General features: G+C 41.4%; 1 protein-coding gene across 4 annotated transcripts in view; it reads left to right on the forward strand.

Annotated features, from left to right (window-relative positions):
- Nucleotides 1–24226, forward strand: part of LOC138741619 (serine/threonine-protein kinase SIK2-like) — a 261937-nt gene that overhangs the window by 90718 nt on the left and 146993 nt on the right. For all 4 annotated transcript variants that reach the window (XM_069895961.1, XM_069895962.1, XM_069895963.1 and 1 more), the window contains exon 3: nucleotides 13200–13263. In XM_069895961.1, the coding sequence (XP_069752062.1) occupies nucleotides 13200–13263 (64 nt within the window). The remainder of the gene's footprint in view (nucleotides 1–13199; nucleotides 13264–24226) is intronic.

Below are 24226 nucleotides of genomic sequence, written 5' to 3' on the forward strand. Positions count from 1 at the left end.
ATTCTTTCAGGTTACCACTGACACTGTTTCTCTCTCGCGCTCTTTCTCTCTCTCTCTCTCTCTCTCACTAAACCCCCCCTCTAGCAAACAATAGGAATTAGCCTTCTGCTCCCATCTGTTGTTAGGTAAATAAACCTCTCATTTACCTTTTGAGTGAGCACTTTGTAGAGGTCAGAAATGTCCCACACAGACGACCTGACCCCAGTCCATTCATTTAATGGCATCATTTCAATTAGCACCTACTTGTGAAATGTACATAGCATTCTCCATAGTTTCTGGAGTCACTGAATATGAATTCTTCAGAATTGCAAATAAGATGTGTTTTAAAGTGTGTATATGTATGTAACCTACTCTCATTTTACCAATTTATCTACCAAAAACATTCCCAAATATCACTAAAGGTATAACAATATCTATATATATCACTATATATGTATAACATTTTATAATAAAGTAACAATGTTGAGAGCATTTTTATACATTATCAATTTTAACATCTTGACAAACAATCTGATATAATATTATTTGAACCTCTGATATGAATATTCTGCAGATTATATTCCTGTAATATCAAACTCCAGTTTAACAATCTTCTGTTTTTGTTCTTCATTTAATTCAAAAACACCAGAGGATTGTGGTCAGTAAATATCACAATTGGTTCCTGAGAGGTTCTGAGATGTACATCAAAAATCTGGAGAGCAAACATGATAGACAACAGTTCTTTTTCAATAGTGGAATAGTTCCTTTGATGAACATTTTTTTTAAATATGCAACTGGAAGGTCAATTTCATTGCTTTTGCAATAAAACTGAACCTGTTTCTCCCCCACTAGCATCCACTCCTACAGAAAAGGTTATCAGAATCAGGAGATTTTAATACAGGATAATGCCATAGAATCTTCATGGTTCCGTGTTATTGGAGCTTTACTGTAATATAAGCATCTTTCTCTCCAACTGGTTCTGAAATTTGGCTACAGTGTGATCATGTTTTCTTTGGGAAATCCATTGCTATGAGATCATTCATACTGAATATCAGATCCTCTCTGATAATAGCCTCCTCTCTGGTTCCATAATTCATTGCTCTGAAAAACTATCTTAAATGAATTCTGTGATGACATGGGATGCTAATAGATATGGAAAAATAGATCGCTGGAAATGTGAACAAAAAATAGATTATATAAGCTGCATGGGGAAGTGCTGGAAGTGTGTGCAAAGGTTTAGAGGGAGTTGGAAGTAAATGGGACTAGCTTTGTTGGTATGGACAACTTGAGCTGAAGGGTCTGCTTCCATGCTATAAAACTCTGATTCTATGAAATCTGGATCCCTTTCCCTCCTCAATCCTTTGGACTTGGGAATTAAAGTACATATCAGCTATTTAACCAATCTTATGGAGTTTTTCGAGGAGGTTACCAGGAAAGTTGATGAAGGAAAAGCTGTGGATGTTGTCTACATGGACTTTAGAAAGGCCTTTGACAAGGTCCCTCGTGGGAGGTTAATCAGGGAGGTTCAAATTTTAGATTGACCCTGTATTGAATGTGCCCAGAAGTATTGAACTGCACATTTCACAAACATTTCTACGACTGATTCCACCGCATTGAATTCGCCCATCGTTACTGAATGAAGATCTACCGGGACCAATGCCTGAAGAGGGCGCACAAAATCAATGAACCGGTGCGGACTCGAAAGGCCAACATGGCCTGTTTCCGCTCCGTAAATGGTTATATGGTTAATATCCTTTAAATTTTCTAAAGCTCTCTGACACTTTTTAGTCCACACCAATTTCTCCTTTTTTCAGAAGGTTGGTTAAAGGAAGAGCAACCTCAGCAAAATTTCTGCAAACTTCCTAAAATATCCTGCCACTCTTAAAAACCTTCTCAATGCTTTCTTGCCATTGGGAATAGGAAACTCTGAAATTGCATTCACTTTTGCTTGAATAGGTGCAACTTTGCTAGGACCAACTACATGACCCAAGTATGTCACAGTGACATTTGCAAATTCACTCTTCGCTAAGTTAACAGTTAAGTTTGCTTTAGATAATTTGTGCAGTTCCTTCAAATGTTCTTCCCATGTGTCACTTTTTTTGGCCAAGTCATCAATATAAGCATCTGAATGTGTTAACCCTTGGATTACCGAATTAATCATCCTTTGAAATGTTGCAAGGGCATTTTTCATACCAAAAGGTAACACATTATACTCATATAAACCGGATGGAGTAACAAAAGCTGAAATATTCCTTCCTCTCTCAGTTAAAGGCACACACCAATAATCCTTCAACAAATCCAATTTAGTAAGAAATTTAGCTTTTCCAATTTTATCAATACAGTCATCTATTCTTGGAATAGGATAAGCATCTGTTTTAGTTACTGAATTAACCTTCCTGTAATCTGTACAAAACCTAAAAGTTCCATCTGGTTTCGGGAGCAGAATACAAGGAGCACTCCAATCTGAGTTTGAAGGTCTATTAATATCATTTCTCAACATATATTCCACCTCCTATCCATAATTTTACTTTTCTGAATGTTTATTCTGTATTGGTGTGGTTTAATGGGACTTGCTTCAACTACATCCACATCATGGTACATCACTGATGCCCTTTTTGGAATGTCAGGAAACAAACGTGTATTTCAAAATTAATTCCTGCAACTGCATCTTTTCTTGTGACTTAAGATGACCTATCACCTCTGATACAGATTGTTCTCCACGACTATTAATCCTCATAATAAGGTTTCAACATATTTCTGTGACAAACCTGAGTTTTATTCCTTCTATCTGGAGTGTTAACAACATAGTCAACATCATTCAATTTTGATTTAACTCTATATGGTCCAGAAAATCTTGCTCTCAAAGGATTGTCATGTGTTGGAAACAAAGTCAAAGCTTCCTATCTTAAAATTCCTCACTTGAGGAATAAACACTTCATTTTACCCTGAGCCATTTCTAAATTCTCTTGAGCCAAAGTTCCCACTTTTTGTAGCCAATCCCTAAATTTAGAAACATAATCCAGCATGTCCAACTGCACATCCTCATTAACCCACTGTTCTTTTATCTACATCAAAGACCCTCTAACCTGATGTCCAAATACAGTTTCAAAAGGCTGAAACCTAATGACTCCTGCAAATAACAATAAATTAATACCTTCGTCCCAATCTTTTCCATTCTCCAGACAATAGATTCTCATCATATTTTTAAAAGAAGTATTAAATCTTTCCAGAGCTCCCTGAGTTTCAGGATGGTAAGCAGATGAAGTGATCTGTTTTATTCCCAACTCATAAATTAACTGTTGAAACAACCCAGACATAAAGTTAGTTCCTTGATCACTCTGAATGTTTTTAGGTAATCCAAACACTGTGGAAAATCTTTCCAGAGCCTTTACTACCATTTTGGCTTTAATATTCCATAATGGAAAGCTTCTGGAAATCTTGATGCTGTTTACATAATTGTTAACAAGTACTGATTTCCAGACTTAGTTTTCGGCAAGGGACCTACACAATCCACAATAACCCTAGTGAAAGCTTTCCCCAACAACAGGATTGGTTGTAAGTGACTGATTAAAAAAGGAATCAGTTGTGGGTGTCAGCGTACAATGAATCTTTCCCTGAAAACTGACAAAAACCATCCTGAGCGGTAACCATTTACCTTTAAAACACCAAAGCCTGGTGAACTTTATAAATGTTAAATTCTGTGCACAGTATAAGAATTGTCTACAATCAATGAACTTGGAGGAATGAGAAGTGAGATTGGACTAAGAATCAAAGAACTTTTCTGAACTTACACATTACATACATGTGCACTTAGATATGAAGGGGGTTAAGTTAGGTTAGTTAAGTCAATAATGATAAGATAAAGTTTGATTCTATATGTTTAAAGATAATTAAACACAACTTTTGTTTAAAATTTGTCTTGTTGAATATCTATGGCTGCTGGGTTTTGGGGTCCTCTGGGCTCGTAACACTATGGAATAACAAGGTACCAAGAAGTGCATTGGAAAAACTGATATGGGACTATGGGCTGGGAAGACTTTCAGATTTTTAAAAAATACTACCTAGCTGCACAGGCTAGATTTCTCACAGCCTCCTTTTTGGAAGACCACACCCCCTCCCCCAGATTCAAATATACCCGTATAAACAGTTTATGGCTTGGAAACCGGTCATCTCGACCCTACAAGCCCACACCAGTTTACTCAAACAACTCCGCTAGCTCTCCCCACCTATTCTCCGCCCATAACCCTCTAACCCCCTCTTATCCATGTTTATATCCAGCCTCCTCTTAAATGAAAGAATTGACTCTGCCTCAATTATTTCCTCTGGAAGATTATTCCATTCAGCCACCACTCTCTGAGTGAAGAAGCATCCTCTAATGTTTCTTCTAAAATTTTGCCCCCTTACCCTCAACTTGTGTCCTCTTGTTTCAACCTCCCCTGCTCTCAGGGGAAAGAGTCTACTTGCATCTAGTCTAACTATTCCCTTCATAATTTTAAACACCTCTATCAAATCCCCTCTCAACCGTCTACATTCCAAGGAATAAAATCCTAACCTCTTCAATCTTTCTCGGTACTCTAGGTATTTTAAGCCAGGCAACATCCTTGTAAATCTTCTCTGCTCCTTATCTATATCCTTCCTATAATTTGGAGACCAGAACTGAACACAATACTCTAAACTTGGCTTCACCAATGGCTTAAACAGTTGCAACATCATTTCCCAGCTCCTATACTCTATGCTATGATTTATGAAGGCCAGCATACCAAATTCCTTCTTAACCACTCTGTCAACATGAGAATCCACCTTCAAGGAATGCTGCACCATAACTCCAAGATCTCTTTGTTCTTGTGCATTCCCCAATGTCCTCCCCTTTACTACATATGTCCTATCTTGATTATTTTTACCGAAATGAAGCTCCTCACACTTCTCTACGTGAAATTCCATCTGCCATCTTTCAGCCCAACTCTCCATACAAACCAAATCCCTCTGTAATCCCTGAAAACCTTCCTCGCTATCCACCACTCCCCCTATTTTTGTATCGTCTGCGTATTTACTTACCCAGTTAAGCACCCCATCATCCAAATCATTAATATAAATTATAAACAACAGGCGACCTATCATTTGATCCTTGAGGTACTCCTCTCGTCACAGGCTTCCATCCTGACAGACAGTTGTCCACCATGACCCTCTGCTGTCTCTCCTCCAGCCACCTCTGGACCCATCTTACTATTTCTCTATTAATCTCTAGTGACTGAAACTTTCTTACTAACCTTTCACGTGGAACCTTATCAAAAGCTTTGCTAAAATCCAGATAGACTTCATCAACTGCCCTACCTTCATCCACCTTTCTTGTCACTTCATCGAAAAACTCAACAAGGTTCGTCAAATATGACCTCCCCTTCACAAACCCATGCTGGGTGCTCCTGATCAATCCCTGCTTATCTAGATATTTATGATCACTGGATCCAAAGTTCTCAACAATGCACACTTCCGTCACGTGCCCTATTCCGTTCCCTAACAATAGATCTAACACTGCCTCCCCTCTGGTAGGCACTTCAACATACTGCTGTGAAAAGCAATCCTGCACACATTGTACAAAGACTAAGCCATCCTGCCCTCTCACTGATTGTGCTTCCCAGTCAATGTTAGGAAAATCGAAATCCTCAATATCACAACCCTATTTCTACCACACATCTCAGTTATTTCCCTGCACATTTGCTCTTCCAATTCCCTATCCTCTTTTGGTGGCCTATAATATACCCCTATATTTGTCACCTCACCTTTCTTATTTTTTAGTTCAACCCACAGAGCCTCGTGCGATGAGTCCCTCCAGTCTATCTTGCCTCAGCATTGCTGTAATATCTTACCTGACAAGCAACACCACATCTCCCCCTCGTATCCTGCCAATTCTGTCATGTCTAAAGCAGCAAAATCCTGGAATATTTAGCTGCCAGTCACAACCTTCCTTCAACCATGTCTCACTAATGCTATACATCATAAGGCCACGTGTCAGTCCACGCCATTAGTTCATCCACCTTTTTTACCACACTTCTTGCATTGAAATAAATGCATCTCAGAGATCTTCCACCTTTAACTTTCTGCCTCTCGCCCTCTATACAATTGTTATTATGGCCACTATTTATTACCTGCTGCAGTTCCACCTCTTGATTGTGTGAAAAAGTCTTTTTTCTTTGCTTAAGGATTCGGTTCTTGCTCTCTTCCCTGACATGAACCCTTGTCCCCAACCTTACTAGTTTAAAGCCCTAGCAAACTCCCCTGCCAGGAGACTGGTACCTCTGGGATTTAAATGTAACCCATCCTTACAGTATATGTCCCATCTCGCCCAGAAACAGTCTAAGAATTAAAAACCCTGTCTTTTACTCCACCCCTTCAGTCACACATTCAGTCTCCACCTGGCTCTATTTTTGTTCTCACTATCACGTGGTACAGGAAGTAATCCAGAGATTACATCCTTAGTGGTCCTTCTTCTGAGCTCCCTGCCTAACTCCTTATATTCATTTTGCAGGACCACTTCTTCCTTCCTACCAATGACATTGGTACCGAAGTGGACCACGACCTCAGGCTCTTTCCCTTCCCCCTTTAAGATGTTTTGGACTCCTGTAGCCACATCCCGGACCCTGGCATCAGGGAGGCAAACCACCATCCGGTTTTCTTCATCTTTTCCACAAAAACCTCTGTCCATCCGCCTCACTAATGAGTCCCCACAACTATCACTCTATTCTTCCTATTACTTCTCTGCCTACCTTAGCCTGACTATCCCCTTCCTCAGTACTCAAGGAGGAGTACCTATTTCTGAGGATTTCAGGCTCAGATGCTCTCTTTGGAGCATCTCTTTATTCTTCCTAACAGTAACCCACTGCCCTTCCTCCCGTGGGCCAGGTGTGACCACCTTACTATAACTCCTATCTATGACCGCCTCATTCTCCCTGACCAAGGCGTGCCATTGAGCTGCAGCTCAAGGTCCCTGACTCGGTCCCTAAGACACTGCAGCTCAGCACACTTAGTGCACACGTGGACATCTGGGAGGCTAGAAAACTCTGACTTCCCACATGTGACAAAGAGAGGAGAAAACTGCCCTCACACATCCTTCCTTCTTCTCCTTCTACCTTAGAGTAAATATAAAAAGATGTATATTAAATAAAATGTGAACGTCTTACCTCAACTCAGATATGATTGTCCTCAGCTCGCCTAAGCCTCACGAGCCAAAGCCAAAATAGGAATGCACTCAATGGAGAGGGGAAAAGAAAAGGGTTTTATCTATAAATGGAATGTTAAAGCACTAAAAATAAGACAGATAATCCCATACTAAGACTGGAAATTAATTAATGTATAGGGGAAAAAAAAAGCAGGATATCAATAAAAGCTCCACTGTTTAAAAATGTGTTATTGCCAATTAACATAGGAAATAGAATATTGAATTTGTCAATATTTGACAAATAAGAAGGAAGTCTTCTGTCCTTCAAACAACTAAAACATTAATACAGAGTGGCCAATGGAACTTTATTGTTTTCTCCAACTAAGATTGTTCCTAAGAGAAAGATGAGGACCAATGTGGCAAACAATGTTGACCCCACCTGAAACTAGGGAAATGGAATGAATGGTATGGATGCGGAACACACCCAAATTTATAACAAAAAATGTATTATGCTCTCCAAAGTGAAAATGCAAAACCAGGTTTATAGAGGTGAAGAGAAAGATGGGAGTCAGAATTGGGTGTAGTAATCTTAGGAAGAAGCTGGTAGCATTTATGTATGGAGAAGAGTATGACATCAATTATAAATGCAAAATATGGAATAGTTCAGTATAATTTTCTGCACCAATTACATCTTACTCCACAAAAGTTACATAGATCAAAAACAGAAATTTCAGAGATGTTTCAGATGTGGGACTGAAATAGGAAATTTTCTACATGCTACATGGTTGTGCATGAAGGTGAGGCCATTTTGGCAAGATGTTGCAGAACAATTAACCAGGATAACAGGAGTGGCAGGCGACCCAGAGCTATCTCTACTAGGCAATTTTATTGAAATAAGCAATAAATTAACTAAATATTAAATCTCATTTATAAAAATAGCACTGGCAATAGCAAAAAATGTATTGCAATCACTTGGAGGTCACACTCCCCTCCACTTGGACTGTGGAAATGAACAGCTGTATACCTATTGAAAAAAAATCACATATAATTTAAAGAATAAGTATGACATTTTTGTGAAGGACTATTAACTGTACCTAGTCCACATATGGGCCCAACTATGATAACAAAGGAATATAAATGTTGATATATATATATATATATATATATACCCAAAAGTGATTTCCCCAACTGTATTCTAAAAAATGTATATGTAAAAAAGTAAGCTCTGACGGTATGCAGATCTGGATGTATAGAAGGGGGGAGGGAGGGAGTTTTGTTTTTGTTGTTTGTAAGAATAGTTTAATATATTGTGTTATTGAAGATTTTATCATGTATATTTTTGAAAAAAAATCAAAAATAAAATATTCCCAAAAAAAGGGTTCAAAGTACCAGCCAAGATTCTACAAGCCACTGAGCCTGACCTCAGCAGTGGGAAAATTATTGGAGGGGACGCTGAGGCTATTTTGGCAAGAAATCGCAGAAAAATTAACCAGGATAACAGGGGTGGCCTTCATAGGCGATTAGGGGCTTTGTCTATTTGTCTATTGTCATTTCAAGGAAATGAGTGACAAATTTACCAAATATCAAATCTCATTTATAAAAATAGCACTGGCAGTAGCAAAAAAGAATGTATTACGATCACTTGGAAGTCTGACATAGCACAATGGACTGCAGAATTGAACAGCTGTATACCTATGAAAAAAATATGACTCTTTTGTAAAAGTCCAGCAGCCATATCTGGACCACATAGGGGCCCAGATACAGTAATAAAAAGGAACAAAAAATGTATAAAAATCAATATATATACAAAAATGTAGTTTCCCCAACTGTACTCTACATACTTAAAATATATGCAAGATCTGACAATGTTACGAGCCCAGAAGACCCCAAACCCCAGCAGCAATAGATATTCACCAAGACAAATGGTTACTTAAAAGTTGTTTTTAATTATCTTTAAACATGAAAACAGGATCACACTTTAATTTATCACTATTAACTGAACTAACCTAATTTAGCCCCCTTCTAATTCTAAGCACGTGTATGTAAGTTCAAAAAAATTCTTTTATTCACAGTCCAATCTCACTTCTCATTCCTCCAAGTTCACTGGTTGCAAGCAAATCTTGAAGTTCACCAGGCTTTGGTGCTTGAAAGATAAATGGTTACTGCTCAGGAAGGTTCTTATTGGTTTTCATATTTGTTGTTTCTGGACACAAATTGATTCCTTTTAATCAATCATGTCAGTCTCTTGCTGAAGAAACTTGCCCCATCAGGGTTTTCCAGATGATAACCTCCTTCTTTCAGGGAGTTTTTGTTTGTTTCCCTTGTATGAACCACAAGGGCTTTTAACTAAGAACTCATAACTCGGCTTCCAAATGGGGTTTTCCACAAGCTTTCCAGCTTGTCCTGTTCCAGTCCCAGCTGCTGCTGACTATAAAACTGCAGAACTGAATTCTCTCTCTCAGAAAGAAAGTCTGTTTGACTCTCTCTGCTTGCAAAACCACATGACCCTCTTAGAACAGCAAGCTCCATTCCAGACAGCCTGAGGCTTTGAACTACTCCTCTGATCTCTTTCGTCTGTTGCCTTTTTGTAAACAACAATCCATTAGTGAGGACGCTTGGGCACGCCCAAAGCTTTTGCAAAAAACCCCAGGAGCTTCCCTGTCTGGCTTGAGCAGAACTCCAGTCTTTTAAATTAGATCTATTTTTAAGTGATTGTATGTGACCTACACTAAGTAAACCTGCCCCAATTTAACTCCCAAAAACATATCTATATAAAATACAAACACAACAAAATCTGTCACAACAGTGAATGGATCTGTATGTATGGAGGGGAGGAAGGGACTGTTGCTTCTGTTTTTGTTTTGTTTGTGAGAAAAAGTTTAATATATTGTGCATTTTTTGAAAAAAAACTAAAATATTCATAGGGGATGCTGAGACACTTGATTAATCTTTATTTGGAAAGGAAGGGTCTGAATAAGGATGGCATGGCTTTGTGGATGGGAAATTTGATTGTTTTTTAAAGCAATGGCTATGTGAAGGCAAAGCAGTAGATGTTCTTATGGATTTCAACAAGACTTTTGACCAGGTCTCATTTGATGGCCAAGTCCAGAAGGTGAAATTTGAAGCCTGTAACCAGTAGTGTGATGGAGGGATTGCTGTGGGCCCCTTGTTTATCAAAGGAGAGTTGGTAAGCCTCTTGCCACTTGTATCTCAATATGATTCCAACCTCAACTGTCCACTTCTCTTCATGGGTATTGTCTAACCTGCTAAGTCCCGTCAACTTCTCATTATATTCCCATGATTCCAGTGTCTGCATTTCTTGTGTTTTTCTTTGAGAGGTTGTAATGGCTAATTAATTTGTAATGAATCTTCAGGATGTGGAAAGAAACTAGAGTATGTCCATGGTCTCGGGGAGATGAGCAAAGTCCACAAAAACACACCCAAGATTATGATTGAGCATGGGTCTCTGGAGCTGTGAAATGGCAGTACCAATTGCTATTGTAGGTTACTGTGTCATACTCCCTGAATTCCCTGTTGATGGTCAAAAGCAGAATGTGTTCAACTTTCTTTTTCCTGTTTTTAATAAAATCTACCTGTCTTCAAGTTAGTTTGGACAGAACTGCTTGGTTTCCACTCAGTACACAAAAGTGCCGGAGAAACCAGTCATGTAACACCAATAAAAAGTAAAAGGGAGTTAATATTTTGGGCCTGAGCCCTTCTTCAGTAATGCAGAAAATAAGGCAGATACCTGAATAAAAAAATTGGGTCAGGGAAGAAGGTGGAGGAGCACAGACTTACAGAACAGAGGTAACAGCTGAAGACAGAAGAGAAAAGATAATGTTCAGGGGAGAGGGCAGAGGGATAGATCTCTGATAGAAGAAAGGGAAGAGGTTGGGAAGCTGGAGGAAGGGAGACTGAGGGGTGAGGAAAAGAGAGGGACCAGGGAGGGAGCTAACTGAAATTGGAGAAGTCAACAATGATGCTGTCTGTTTGAAGACTGGCAAAATGAAGCAAAAAGTGTACTTCTCAGGTTTTGTTCTTCTATCTTCCTACTTGTATCCAACTCTTACCATTTGTGTCCCTCCACCAACCATGCCACCTTCCCCACTCCCCAACCTAGCCCAAACTCTGGCATCAGCTGATGGAGAGCTCAAGCTCAATATCTTGACTTCTTTTTGCTGTCTAGGGATACTGCATGACCTGCTCACTTTCCCCAGTACTTTACTGCACTAGACCCCAGCATTTGCAGATTTTCTTGTTTACTTAGCTTTAAGTTTGGTTCAAATTAACTGTGGTTGATTTGGATCCAGTTTTGTATGTGAGTAGGCCTCTAATCTTGCTTGTCTACTTCTCTTTCCTCCTTGAATATGCTCTTTCAAAAGCATCTCGTTGACAACTTTTAGTCCTCTGATATTTCTGTGGCTGGATTGATGTTGAATTTTCACTGATCATGATCAGAATCTGAAGCGGATGGAAAACAATATGATCCCACAGATGAAGGACTTCACTTGTAAGAACAGAAATAAAAGCAAGAGCAGGCCACTTGGCTCCTACATCAGCCCTACTATTATATGTGCCTGAACTATTCCACTCTCAACTCACCCTTTGTGCTAGATCCTCTCTCAATTCACCCGATCTTTCAAAAATGTATTTACCTCCACTTTAAGTACTTGTAATAATTTATCCCATATATTTCTTATTTACTTCTAAGGGTAGGCAAAATGTTCAGTCCACAGTAGAAGCCTCATCTTTGCCCACACCTTGGAGTACAACATATGCCATGATACTGAATTCTTCTGCCAACATTTCTGTGTCCGAAACCCACTTCTTCCACCAGGATTCTCCAACCACCAAACCCCACAACAAACTACAGATCTCTATGCTCCCCAAGTAACCTACACTCCCAGTATGTACTCGTGGGCCAAAATGGCCTGTTACTGTGCTGTATGTTTAAATTAAAAATTAAAAGGTTGGCCACCCCTGCTGTTGAGCATTAGACTAAAGGTCAATCCACAAGACCATCAGAGCAGCAGAGAGGATCACTGGGGTCTCCTTCAGCCCCCACTCCCCCCTCCCAATCGATGTGATCTACCAGGATCGTTTGAAGAAGGCTCATAAAATTGTTGACAACCCCATATCACCCACATACAGTGTCTTCCAGCTACCCTGTCGGGGAAGAGATATGGGAGTATCAAGCCAGAACCACCAGGCTGAGAAACTGTTTCTACACGGGCAGTGAAACTGCTGATCGATTGATGAACCACACATGCAAACCCTCTGAGATTACTATTTACTTAACAGTATTTTTTATATTTACATATGTATAGAAGAGCTGCATATATATTGTATGTGTGTTTAGCATATTTTTGGCACTGATAACACTGTTTTGTCAAGTTGTTCTTGTTCAATCAGATGATATTAAACTTGAAATATTACATTTGTGCCCATACGTCCTTCCACCATTCGGGGCCAAAAACAAACCTTCCAAGTGAGGAGGTCATCTGGTGAACTCTTTACCCTCTTTCTCCCCCCCCCCCACCCCCCCGACTTTCTCTGTCTCTATCCTTCTGTCTCCTAATTCCCTCCCCTTATCTTTCCCTATATCTCCTTTCTGTCAATCTGTAGGAGTCATCTACCACACCATACCCCCACCCCCCCAACATCCTGTGTAATTGTTACCTAACATTCCCTTGCAATAAAAGCTAATGTGCCATTTGCTCAATTAACAGCTTTCTCTAGTTCTCTGCTAGCTTTTTATTATCCATGCACAAGGAGATCTCGGTCCCTCTATATTTCACTTTGAGTCCTTTACCATTTAATAATCTGCTTTTTGTTTCATCTTACTTGTGAATGACCTTGCACTTTCCTACAATAGCCAAGTTTACACTCATTCACTCAACTTAGCTAGATACTGTTGCAGAGTCCAGATATCCACATCATAGTCTACCCTCCGAACAGCTGGTGTGATGCCTTTCATACTGCCCTGAACTTTGGTCATTAATATTACTACTTTCAGTGTTTGATGGTCCGAGTTGAAGCAGGTGTTAATTTGTTTTTGTGTTTACAGGTCATGGAGACCAAAAATATGCTGTATCTTGTAACAGAATATGCCAAGAATGGAGAGATCTTTGGTAAGTGTATCATATATATCCTCCACATCTGACCAGCAAATTCTTAAAACTCCTCGTAAGCATCAGGCACACATGTTAAGAATTCAAATATTAAATGTTTGTAAGGCAATAGAGACTTGCCATTTGATTTTTTTGTACTAGAGCAAACCGGACTTTACTGGCAGAGTGGCATTAATTCAGCAGAAATAATATCATGTAAGGCTGAGTTTCAACTGTGGCTCTTTGTTGTGAGCCTGAAGGTTGTGCATTCAGGACTCACTGAACAGATTTGAGCACAACTGTAGGCTGAGCTGAAACATGCTGGATACTGGATTATGGTGTGCTGACTTTCAGATAAGCTTGTAATTTAAAGCCTCCATTTGTTCTGTAACCATCCAATAGATCATGGCATTATTTGGAGGAGGAGCAGGGCACCCTGTCCCCAATGTTCTGACCATTATTTATCCCTCAAGCAACCAAATACATAACTAGTTATTATTGCACTATATAGTAGTGGGAGATCAATGTATGCAATACCAATCCAAAACTAGTTCATTGGCTATTAAACACTTCGGGCAATTTAAACTTGATCTCTTTTTAAATTGCGATTTGGAATGATACCATACAGTTTTTACAATCTAACATCAAGGAATGTTTTGAGAATGTATTTTGTTTCCAAGTTATTAGCCTTGGAGAAAATTTGTAAAGGCCTCTGCAGGAATTGAACACAAAATCCAACTTAAGTGTTTGGTGTTGAACTAAAGGAATGCTATATTTTCATGGGTGCTTTTTTATTCCAGACAAGGGAGCAATGAAAAGTTTCTTCCACTTTACCATTTGGACATTGAGATGATGGGGAAATCTGAGGCCCAACATTATCTTGCTCACAATCTTTTTTTCCTAAGGGTAGATAATGCTTGAACAAGAGGGCCTAGATTTAAGGTGAGAGGGGAGAGTTTTAATGGACTGAGGGGCAACTTTAACACTCAGTATGGTTCATAACTGAAATGAGGAAACTGTAGAATGGGCACAATTACAATATTCAGAAGCCATTTGGACAAATTTATGATTGAAGGCCTTTGGATCTGAACAAAATGTGAGCAAATGAGACAAGCCTAGAAAGCTAACTTGGTTGGCATAGATCACACATGTCAAACTCTGGCCCGCGGGCCAAATTTGGCCCACGATATAATTATATTTGGCCCGCAAGATCATATCAAAATTGTATTAGAGGTGCCACGCCAGTATAGCGCTTGCACAGTAACCGCTGTGTCCCAGGGTGGGAGAGAGAGAGAAAAATCCTGGTCCTTGAAAAGTAGTGGTGGGTGGTTTTATAAACACGCTGTCGTGTCCCCCCGCCCACCCCCCCCCCCCCCCCCCCCCACCACAGCGCGGCCTGGCCGGTGTCAGGGGAAGCCAAGGCCGCTTCCCAGCGCCCGGAACCCCAGTGGCACACCGTTTCTTGGAGCTGCAGATGGAGTCGGGACGCCCGAGGGAAGATTGGGGCTCCCCGCCGGGCGATGGGGGCGCTGGCCGCCCTGCGCCTTCCCACCGGACCAGCGGTGGGTGCCCGGAGTACACATGGAGAGCGAGGCTGGTCGGGCAGGTAGGGTGGAACCCCCGCCAATCTCGGGAGTGGCGTGGGCTGGATCGGGATTAGCCGCACTCCTCCACCGCTGACCGGGATCCCAGCGTGGTCCTGAGTGCGGAGACTGCCCTGGAAAGGTCCTGGGACACCGGCACGGAAAGAAAAGGGGGTCCGGGAGAAACTCAGCAGGTCAAGGGGGGTCCGGGAGAAACTCAGCAGGTCAAGGGAGGTCCGGGAGAAACTCAACAGGTCAAGGGGGGTCCGGGAGAAACTCAGCAGTCAAATGGGGATCCGGGAGAAACTCAGCAGGTCAAAGGGGGATCCGGGAGAAACTCAGCAGGTCAAAGGGGGGTCCGAGAGAAACTCAGCAGGTCAAGGGGGAGGGGTCCGGGAGAAACTCAGAAGGTCAAGGGGAGGAGGTCCGGGAGAAACTCAGCAGGTCAAGGGGGGTCTGGGAGAAACTCAGCAGGTCAAGGGAGGTCCGGGAGAAACTCAGCAGGTCAAGGGGGGTCCAGCAGAAACTCAGCAGGTCAAAGGGGGATCTGGGAGAAACTCAGCAGGTCAAGGGAGGTCCGGGAGAAACTCAGCAGGTCAAGGGGGTCCGGCAGAAACTCGGGGGGGGGGCCGGCAGAAACTCGGGGGGGGGCCTGACCTCGCCAGGACTGTTGCCCACTCCCCCTCCCTGCCGCAGGCCTACCCGCGACTCAAGGTGACGGGGCCGCTGATCCGCTGAGATGCCGCCCTGCAGCGATAGCCGATGCCCCCGCACTGTCGTTGTCCAATCCGATCACCCGCAAACCCCGCCCTCCCGCACACAGGCCTGAGTAAGTAATATGAACATTAATCTCAGGATAAAACGATCTTCCAATAGTTTCATGTCACAGTGATAAATATATTCCAGGTTAAAAATGGTCCTGCACCTGGATACAAGCTCATTAGGCATAAAACTTGAAAAGTGTGTCAATCAAAGGATATCTGTACCAATGGAAAAAGGGCATGGCAAATAACCCTGCTAGAGTTCATGCCCACAATCAGTCACCCATTTGATTGTTTCAGGAATCATGTAATTCTCCCACATTCTCAATAGCCCTCAGATTTTACTATTCGACAGCACACTAGCAACATTTGACAAATCCTCTATAGAGAAATATTATTTATTGAATATTTTATTTCTCATTTGTTCATGCTTCTGGAAAGAGTTTATCCAAAACTATTATTAAACATTTATTTTAATAAGAAAAAGTTTAACATTACATATGTTGAAAGAAGAGAAAACATGCAGATGTTGTTGAAAATTTTCAATAAAGATTTAGTTCGGCCCTCGACTTAGTCCAAGTTTTTAATTTTGGCCCTCCGTGAATTTGAGTTTGACACCCCTGGCATAGATGAAGTGGGCCATAGGGTCTATACATGCTGTATGACTATGAAGTTTTTCGTCCAGTGTCCTTTTTGCTGCATTATTGAGTGCAGAATTTCAGTGTTATATGCATTTCCTGGTTTCAGTATTATTGTCTCACTGAGTAACAGCAAATGCCAAATGCACAGTCTAATTCACATTTCTAAAATACTTTTTCTACCCAGAATAAGCAAAAAAGATTACACAACTGCCAGTTTTTTGGAAATAATTTATTACATTGAAGATGTACTTACTGGTTCAAATTAAATCCACTTAATCAGAGCTGCAGAATGAAGAGAAGGTTATGATGATCACTTTCTTTGTCCCTGTAATTAATATTACATCTAAGTTTGGTTTATTTCTATGGAGGAGAGAGTAACACAAGTGATGGGCATGCTATCAAATGGACATCTGGTCACTACATTGTATGATTTTTAAATATTGTTATTGTATCTGCTTCTATCATTTTTCTCTGGCAGTGCATTCTAAGCACCCACCACTCTTTGTGTAAAGAAAAAAGCTACAAATCTTCTTTAAATTTTTCTCCCTCTCAACTTGGACAGGAATATTTCTCAAGAATCTTGTCTGATTTCAGTTTCCTAAATCTTCCTATTGCCTCCTTTTCTTTTTTAAATTAACTTACAATATTTCTTGACAACCAAATTCTTGATTCTCTTTTATTTTCACAGGACAAGCTGGTTCTGAACTCTACTCTACTGGCTTTCATAGGACTTTCACATTTCAGATATGGATTTACCCTCCAATATAGTGCCCTCCACAACGTGTGGAACAAAGACGTGTTATTTTTCCCTCTATTTTGCCCTGTGCTCCACAGTTTTAAATTTGTAATCAAACAATTCACATGTAATTAATGTGCTCATTCCAGATTTAATTAAAGGGTATTTTTATACATTTTGTTTTGACCATATAGAAATTACAGTACTTTTCTTAGGACAATGATGCCTCTCTTCCATTCTGACTGAACCTAAGACTAGAGCTGGATGAGGTCCTCACCCGGGAAGAGACATATAAGGCAATTAAACAACTGAAAAATGGCAAAGCAGCAGGTATGGATGGAATCCCCCCAGAGGTCTGGAAGGCTGGTGGCAAAACTCTGCATGCCAAACTGCATGAGTTTTTACAGCTTTGTTGGGACCAAGGAAAACTGCCTCAGGACCTTCGTGATGCCATCATCATCATCACCCTGTACAAAAACAAAGGCGAGAAATCAGACTGCTCAAACTACAGGGGAATCTCGCTGCTCTCCATTGCAGGCAAAATCTTCGCTACGATTCTCCTAAATAGAACAATACCTAGTGTCGCCGAGAATGTTCTCCCAGAATCTCAGTGCGGCTTTCGCGTAAACAGAGGAACTACTGACATGGTCTTTGCCCTCAGACAGCTCCAAGAAAAGTGCAGAGAACAAAACAAAGGACTCTACATCACCTTTGTTGACCTCACCAAAACCTTTGACACCTTGAGCAGGAAAAGGCCTTGGCAAATATTGCACGAAAACCAACAAGGTCGGGTCAGATACAGCAATGAGCTCTCTGAACCCTTCTCCATTAACAATGGCGTGAAGCAAGGCTGCGTTCTCGCACCAACCCTCTTTTCAATCTTCAGCATGATGCTGAACCAAGCCATGAAAGACCTCAACAATGAAGACGCTGTTTACATCCGGTACCGCACGGATGGCAGTCTCTTCAATCTGAGGCGCCTGCAAGCTCACACCAAGACACAAGAGCAACTTGTCCGTGAACTACTCTTTGCAGACGATGCCGCTTTAGTTGCCCATTCAGAGCCAGCTCTTCAGCGCTTGACGTCCTATTTTGCGGAAACTGCCAAAATGGTTGGCCTGGAAGTCAGCCTGAAGAAAACTGAGGTCCTCCATCAGCCAGCTCCCCACCATGACTACCAGCCCCCCCACATCTCCATCAGGCACACAAAACTCAAAACGGTCAACCAGTTTACCTATCTCGGCTGCACCATTTCATCGGATGCAAGGATCAACAACGTTATAGACAACAGACTTGCCAAGGCAAATAGCGCCTTCAGAAGACTACACAAAAGAGTCTGGAAAAACAACCAACTGAAAAACCTCACAAAGATAAGCGTATACAGAGCGGTTGTCATACCCACACTCCTGTTCGGCTGCGAATCATGGGTCCTCTACCGGCATCACCTACGGCTCCTAGAACGCTTCCACCAGCGTTGTCTCCGCTCCATCCTCAACATTCATTGGAGTAACTTCATCCCTAACATCGAAGTACTCGAGATGGCAGAGGCCGACAGCATCGAATCCACGCTGTTGAAGATCCAACTGCGCTGGGTAGGTCACATCTCTAGAATGGAGGACCATCGCCTTCCCAAGATCGTGTTATATGGCGAGATCTCCACTGGCCACCGTGACAGAGGTGCACCAAAGAAGAGGTACAAGGACTGCCTAAACAAATCTCTTGGTGCCTGCCCCATTGACCACCACCAGTGGGCTGATATCGCCTCAAACCGTGCATCTTGGCGCCTCACAGTTCGGCAGGCAGCAACCTCCTTTGAAGAAGACCGCAGAGCCCACCTCACTGACAAATGACAAAGGAGGAAAAACCCATCATCCAACCCCAACCAACCAATTTTCCCGTGCAACCGTGTCTGCCTGTCCCGTATCAGACTTGTCAGCCATAAGTCCCTCCATAAATCTTCGTCCATGAAGCCAAGCCAAAGAAGAATAGAAATTACAGTACTTTTCTTAGGACAATGATGCCTCTCTTCCAGTCTGACTGAACATCTTCTATGCATGGTTTGATGAGAACAATATTATGCTAAAGAAAGCTCCGTGTCCCACTGATGAATGGGTCCCTGAATAGCTGCAACCAAGGTGAGGAGAACCCTATACAAGGTGAACCCACATAAGGTGGCTACATCAGCAAGTGGATTGAGGATGTCACTGAGATCAAATGATTTACAACCAGGTTAACCAGAAACCATGGTTGGATGCAGAGGTCCAGGCCCTTCTCAGAGCTCATGATGCTCCCTTCAGAACAGGGTGTAGGATGGCACTAAGGTCCACTAGCGCTGAATTCTACTGTGTAATCTGGAAGGCACAGAAGATCCACAGACAGCTATGTGATGCTAATGACACGAGGTGCACGTGGCAAGGGATCAGGACTATAACTGATCACAAATCAACCTTATGAGTTAAGTCAATGACGCCTTCCTTCCGGATCGACAACATCTTCTCTGCACAGTTTAATGAGAAGAACAGGATGACACCAAAGAAAGCTCCATGTCCCCCTGATGAACAAGCCTCCTGCATAGCCTTGGCCAAGGTGAGAAGAACCCTATTCAAGGTGAACCCACACAAGGCGGCGGGATCAGACAATGTACCCGGTCAGTTACTGCAGGTGAGTGCAGACTAATTGGCGGTTGTCATCATGGACATCTTCAACACCCCATTGCAGTAGCCCACGTTCCCACAGGGTTCAAGACAGCCACCATCTTCCTGGTACCCAAGAGGGCAACAATAACAGGCCTCAATAACTACCACCCTGTGGCACAGACCTCCACCATTATGAAATGCTTTGAACATCTCGTGATGGAATGCATCAAAGCACACCTCTCAGAGATGCTGGACCTATTTATATTTACCTGTAGAAAAAGGCGAATTTTTATGCTATGCCTATAGCCTTGTTCCTTCACTCTGTTCTCACCCACCTTGAGAATGATTCCTCATTCGTCAGGCTACTGTTCTTTGACTTCAGCTCGGCATTCAATACAATAATTCCCCAGAGGCTGGTGGAGATGCTGTCCTCACTGGGACTCAACACCCTCTCTGCAATTGGATCCTGGACTTCCTCATGGAAAGACCACAGTCTGTCCAAGTTGGTAGAAGAGCTGTGAGTGCCGTCATGCTGAACACTGATGTTCCTTGCAGCTGTGTGCACAGCCACTTCTGTTCACTCTGCTGGCCCATGACTACATCGCCAGATCTAGCTCCAGTGGTGTCATCAAATTTGCAGGTGACACAACTGTAGTTGTCTCATCAGTCAAGTCATGGATATTTGTCATTCACACCATAATCATTGCAGTGTACAGTGATAATGAGATAGCGTTTCTCTGGACTGTGGAGCTGATTATTTACATGGCTAAATTACATCAGAAACTTTTTTATAAATAACATATCACTTATAAATATCATATTAGATATTCTAGCCCTGTGTCCCCAGAGTTTAGAAGCCTCATGGCTTGGGGGGAAAAAACTTTTGCAATCTGGTCATGAGGGCCCGAACAATGACACAGCAACAACAATGAGTTGCACGACAGAGAGGAGGTGAAAAATCTCATGAAATGGTCAGAGAGTAAAACCTGAGTTCCAATGTGTATAAGATGAAAGAGATGATTGTGGATTTCAGAAGGACCAGGAATGACCACCCTCCACTGCATATCAACAACTCTATAGTAGAGAGAGTGGAGAGCATCAAATTTCTTGAAGTTCACTTAAATAGTGGCCTATCATGGACACTCAAGATCTCCTCACTTGTCAGGAAAGTGCAACAACAACTGCACTTCCTGAGAAGATCAAAGGGAGCAAGGCTACTGGCCACCATTATGTCAACCTTCTATAGGAGGTCTATTCTAATCGACTACATCACAGTGTGGTACAATTGCTGCAATAAATGGATTGGAGGTCAATCACAGGACTATAAGATAAGAGTGCGAGAAAGGATCACTGGAGTCTTCCTTCCCCCCCGCCCCCCATCGCCCATCGACATGATCTACCAGGATTATTGTCTGAAGAGGGCGTGCAGAATAATTGAGGACCCCTTCCATCCTTCACCCAGCATCTTTCAGCTGCTTCCATCGAGGAAGAGTATTAGAGGCAGCACAGGCTGAGGAACAGCATCTTCCCATAGGCAGTGAGGACACTGAACAACCAAAGGAACTGCTCACACCAACCATCTAAGTCTCTCATATATTCAGATCAATATATATTTATTTATGTGCATAGATGAAATACTTGTTCTGCATATGTTTTATTTGTTCATATTTGTGTTGTCTGGTTGTATGTCTGCATGTTTTGCACTGAGGACCAGAGAACACTGTTTTGTCAGGTTGTTCTTGTACAATCAGATAGCAATAAACTTTACCTGACTTTTTCTACATAGTCCCCTTATTTCAGGGCACCTTAATATTTGGGACATAACAATGGTATGTTTATTAAAATTGTCGTATTTATTACTTCATTGTGTATCCCTTGCATGCAATAATTGCTTGAAGTCTTTGATTCATAGACACCACCAGGTGTTGAGTATCTTATCTTGTGATGGTCTACCAGGCCTCTATTGCAGCCATCTTCAGCTCCTGCCTGTTTTAAGAGGTTATCCCCTTCTGTTTTTTCTTCAGCATGTGGAAGGCATGCTCAGTTGGATTTAGATTGGGTGACTGACTTGGACATTCAAGAAATTGCCAATTTTTTTAAAGCTTTTGAAAAACTCTTTTGTTGCTTCAGCAAAATGTTTGAGATCATTGTCCCGCAAGCCTTGTCTCTTACACCTGCACCAATGAAGCAATTAAACATACCTGAGTAATTACAAACACCTATAGAACCAAATGTCCAAAACATTATTGTGCTTTTAAATGGGGGAACTATGTATAAAAAGTGCTGTGATTTCTACATGGTCAAACCAAAATGTATACAAATAACTGGGAATAAAAATCTGTAATGTGCACTTTAATCACGTGATTTAGTTGATGACAAATTTAAAACTGTGAAGCACAGGAGCAAAGAAAGGGGGAAAAAATTGTCTCAATCATTATGGTGGGCACTGTAGATGCTTCCAATTGATTCTCTCCAAACACCGCCTTACATTTATAGTTAGCTTTCCCCCAATTTATCACTTTCACCTGATGACCAATCTTATCCTTAGCCATAACTAGCATAAAACCACAAAATGACTGTTCAAGAAAATGCTTCTTTATTGAAAATTCACTCACTTGGCTAAGCTTGTGTTCTAGTAGAAGTCTTGTCTGGCCCCATACTTATTTGGACTATCTAAATGCTGATTCGAGAAATTCTTCTAACAAATTCTACTCCATCCAAGCCCCAGGCATTAAAGAAGTTTTCATTAATGTTTGTGAAGTTAAAATCAACCATAGCACCCTACAGCACAGGAACAGGACCTTTGACCATTCTTATCTGTTCTGATCTATTATTCTGCCTAGTCCCACTGACCTGCACCCCATTGCCCTCCCAACTGTCCAAATTTTTCTTCAGTGTCAAAATTAAGCTTGCATTATAATTCAGTAGGCACCTCATTCCACACTCCCACCACTCTATACATGACTCTGTTTTCCCCCCTCATGCTCCTCTTAAACTTTTCCCCTTTCAACCGTACCCCATCTCTTCCAGTTTTTATCTCTCAGAACTTCAGTGGAAAAAGCCGCCTTGCATTTACTCTATCGATGCCCATCATAATTTTGTATACCTCTATCAAATCTCCCCTCATTCTTCTGCGCTTCTGGGAATAAAGTCAAAACCTATTTAATCATTCCCTGTAACTCGGTTCTTCAAGATCTGAAATCATCCTTGAAAAGCTTCTCTGTATTCTTTCAATCTTATTGATAACCTTCCTCAAGTTAGGTGTCCAACACTGCACACAAATTTAGCCTCACCAATGTCTTGTACAACTTCATCATAACATCCCAACTTATTTTATGAAAGCCAATGTGCCAAAAGCACTCTCTCTGACTATCTACCTGTGACATTATTTTCAAGGAATTATGTATTTGTAAGACAAAATCCCTCTGTTCCAGTGTCCTACCATTGTCCTACCATTTACAATCCAATGTCCTACCATTTACTGTGTCTGTCCTAACTTGGTTTGCCCTTCCAAAGTGCAACATCTCACATTTGTCTGCATTAAATTCCAACTCCCCATTTTGCAGCCCATTTTTCCAGCTGGTCCAGACACCTTTGCAAGCTTTGAAAGCCATCCTCACTGTCCACTACACTTTCAATCTTTGTGTCATCTGCAAATTTGCTGATCCAATTTACCACATTATCACCCAGATCATTGATTTAGATGACATGCAACAATGGACCCAGCAACAATCCTTGAGCACATCACTCATTACAGGCCTCTAGCCAGAGAAGCAATCCTTCACTAGCACTCTGGCTTCTCCAATAAAGCCAATGTTTAATTCAATTTAGTACCTTGTCAAGGTCACCAAATGTCTGAAACTTCCTGACTAACCTGCCATGTGGGACCTTATCAAAGTCCAAGGAGACAGTATCCTTGGCCTTTCCTTCATCTCAGAATGATTAAACACAACCTTCCATGCCAAAAGCATGTTGACTATTCCTAATCATCTCCTGTCAATCCAAATATTTCTATGTCCAATATCATGGAACACCTTCTGATAATTTAATTACTGCACTTGTCAAGCTCACTGGCCTATATTTTGATGGATTATCTTTAGAGCCTTTTTTAAACAATGGAACAATATAAGATACTCTCCAATCCTCTAGAAACTTCCCATAGCTAATGTTAAGTATTTCTCCATTACCCCTGCAATTTCTACACTAACTTCCCTTAAGATTCAAGGGAATATTTTGTCAGGCCCTGAGGATTTATCAACTCTTGTTTGCCTTCGAATATCAAGCACCTCCTCTTTCATCTGTATAGGTTCCATGACCTCACCTTGTTTGCTGCACTTCCATAGACCCTGTGCCAGTTTTCTGAGTACATACTGATGGAAAAATAAACCATTTAAGATCTCCCCATCTATTTTGGCTCCATACATAGCCAACCACTCCGATCTTCAAGAGGACCAATTTTGTCCCTTACTATCCCTTTTTTATTTATATATATATATATAAATCCTGATAAACTTTCTTCACATTGTCTGCCAAAGCAACCTCAGATCTTCTTTTAGCCTCCTGATTTCTTTCTTAAATTTTTTTCTTGCATTTTTTATACTACTCAAGTACCTCATTTGCTCCTTGT

Source organism: Narcine bancroftii, chromosome 8 (assembly GCF_036971445.1).
Source record: "Narcine bancroftii isolate sNarBan1 chromosome 8, sNarBan1.hap1, whole genome shotgun sequence".
Classification (NCBI taxonomy): domain Eukaryota; kingdom Metazoa; phylum Chordata; class Chondrichthyes; order Torpediniformes; family Narcinidae; genus Narcine; species Narcine bancroftii.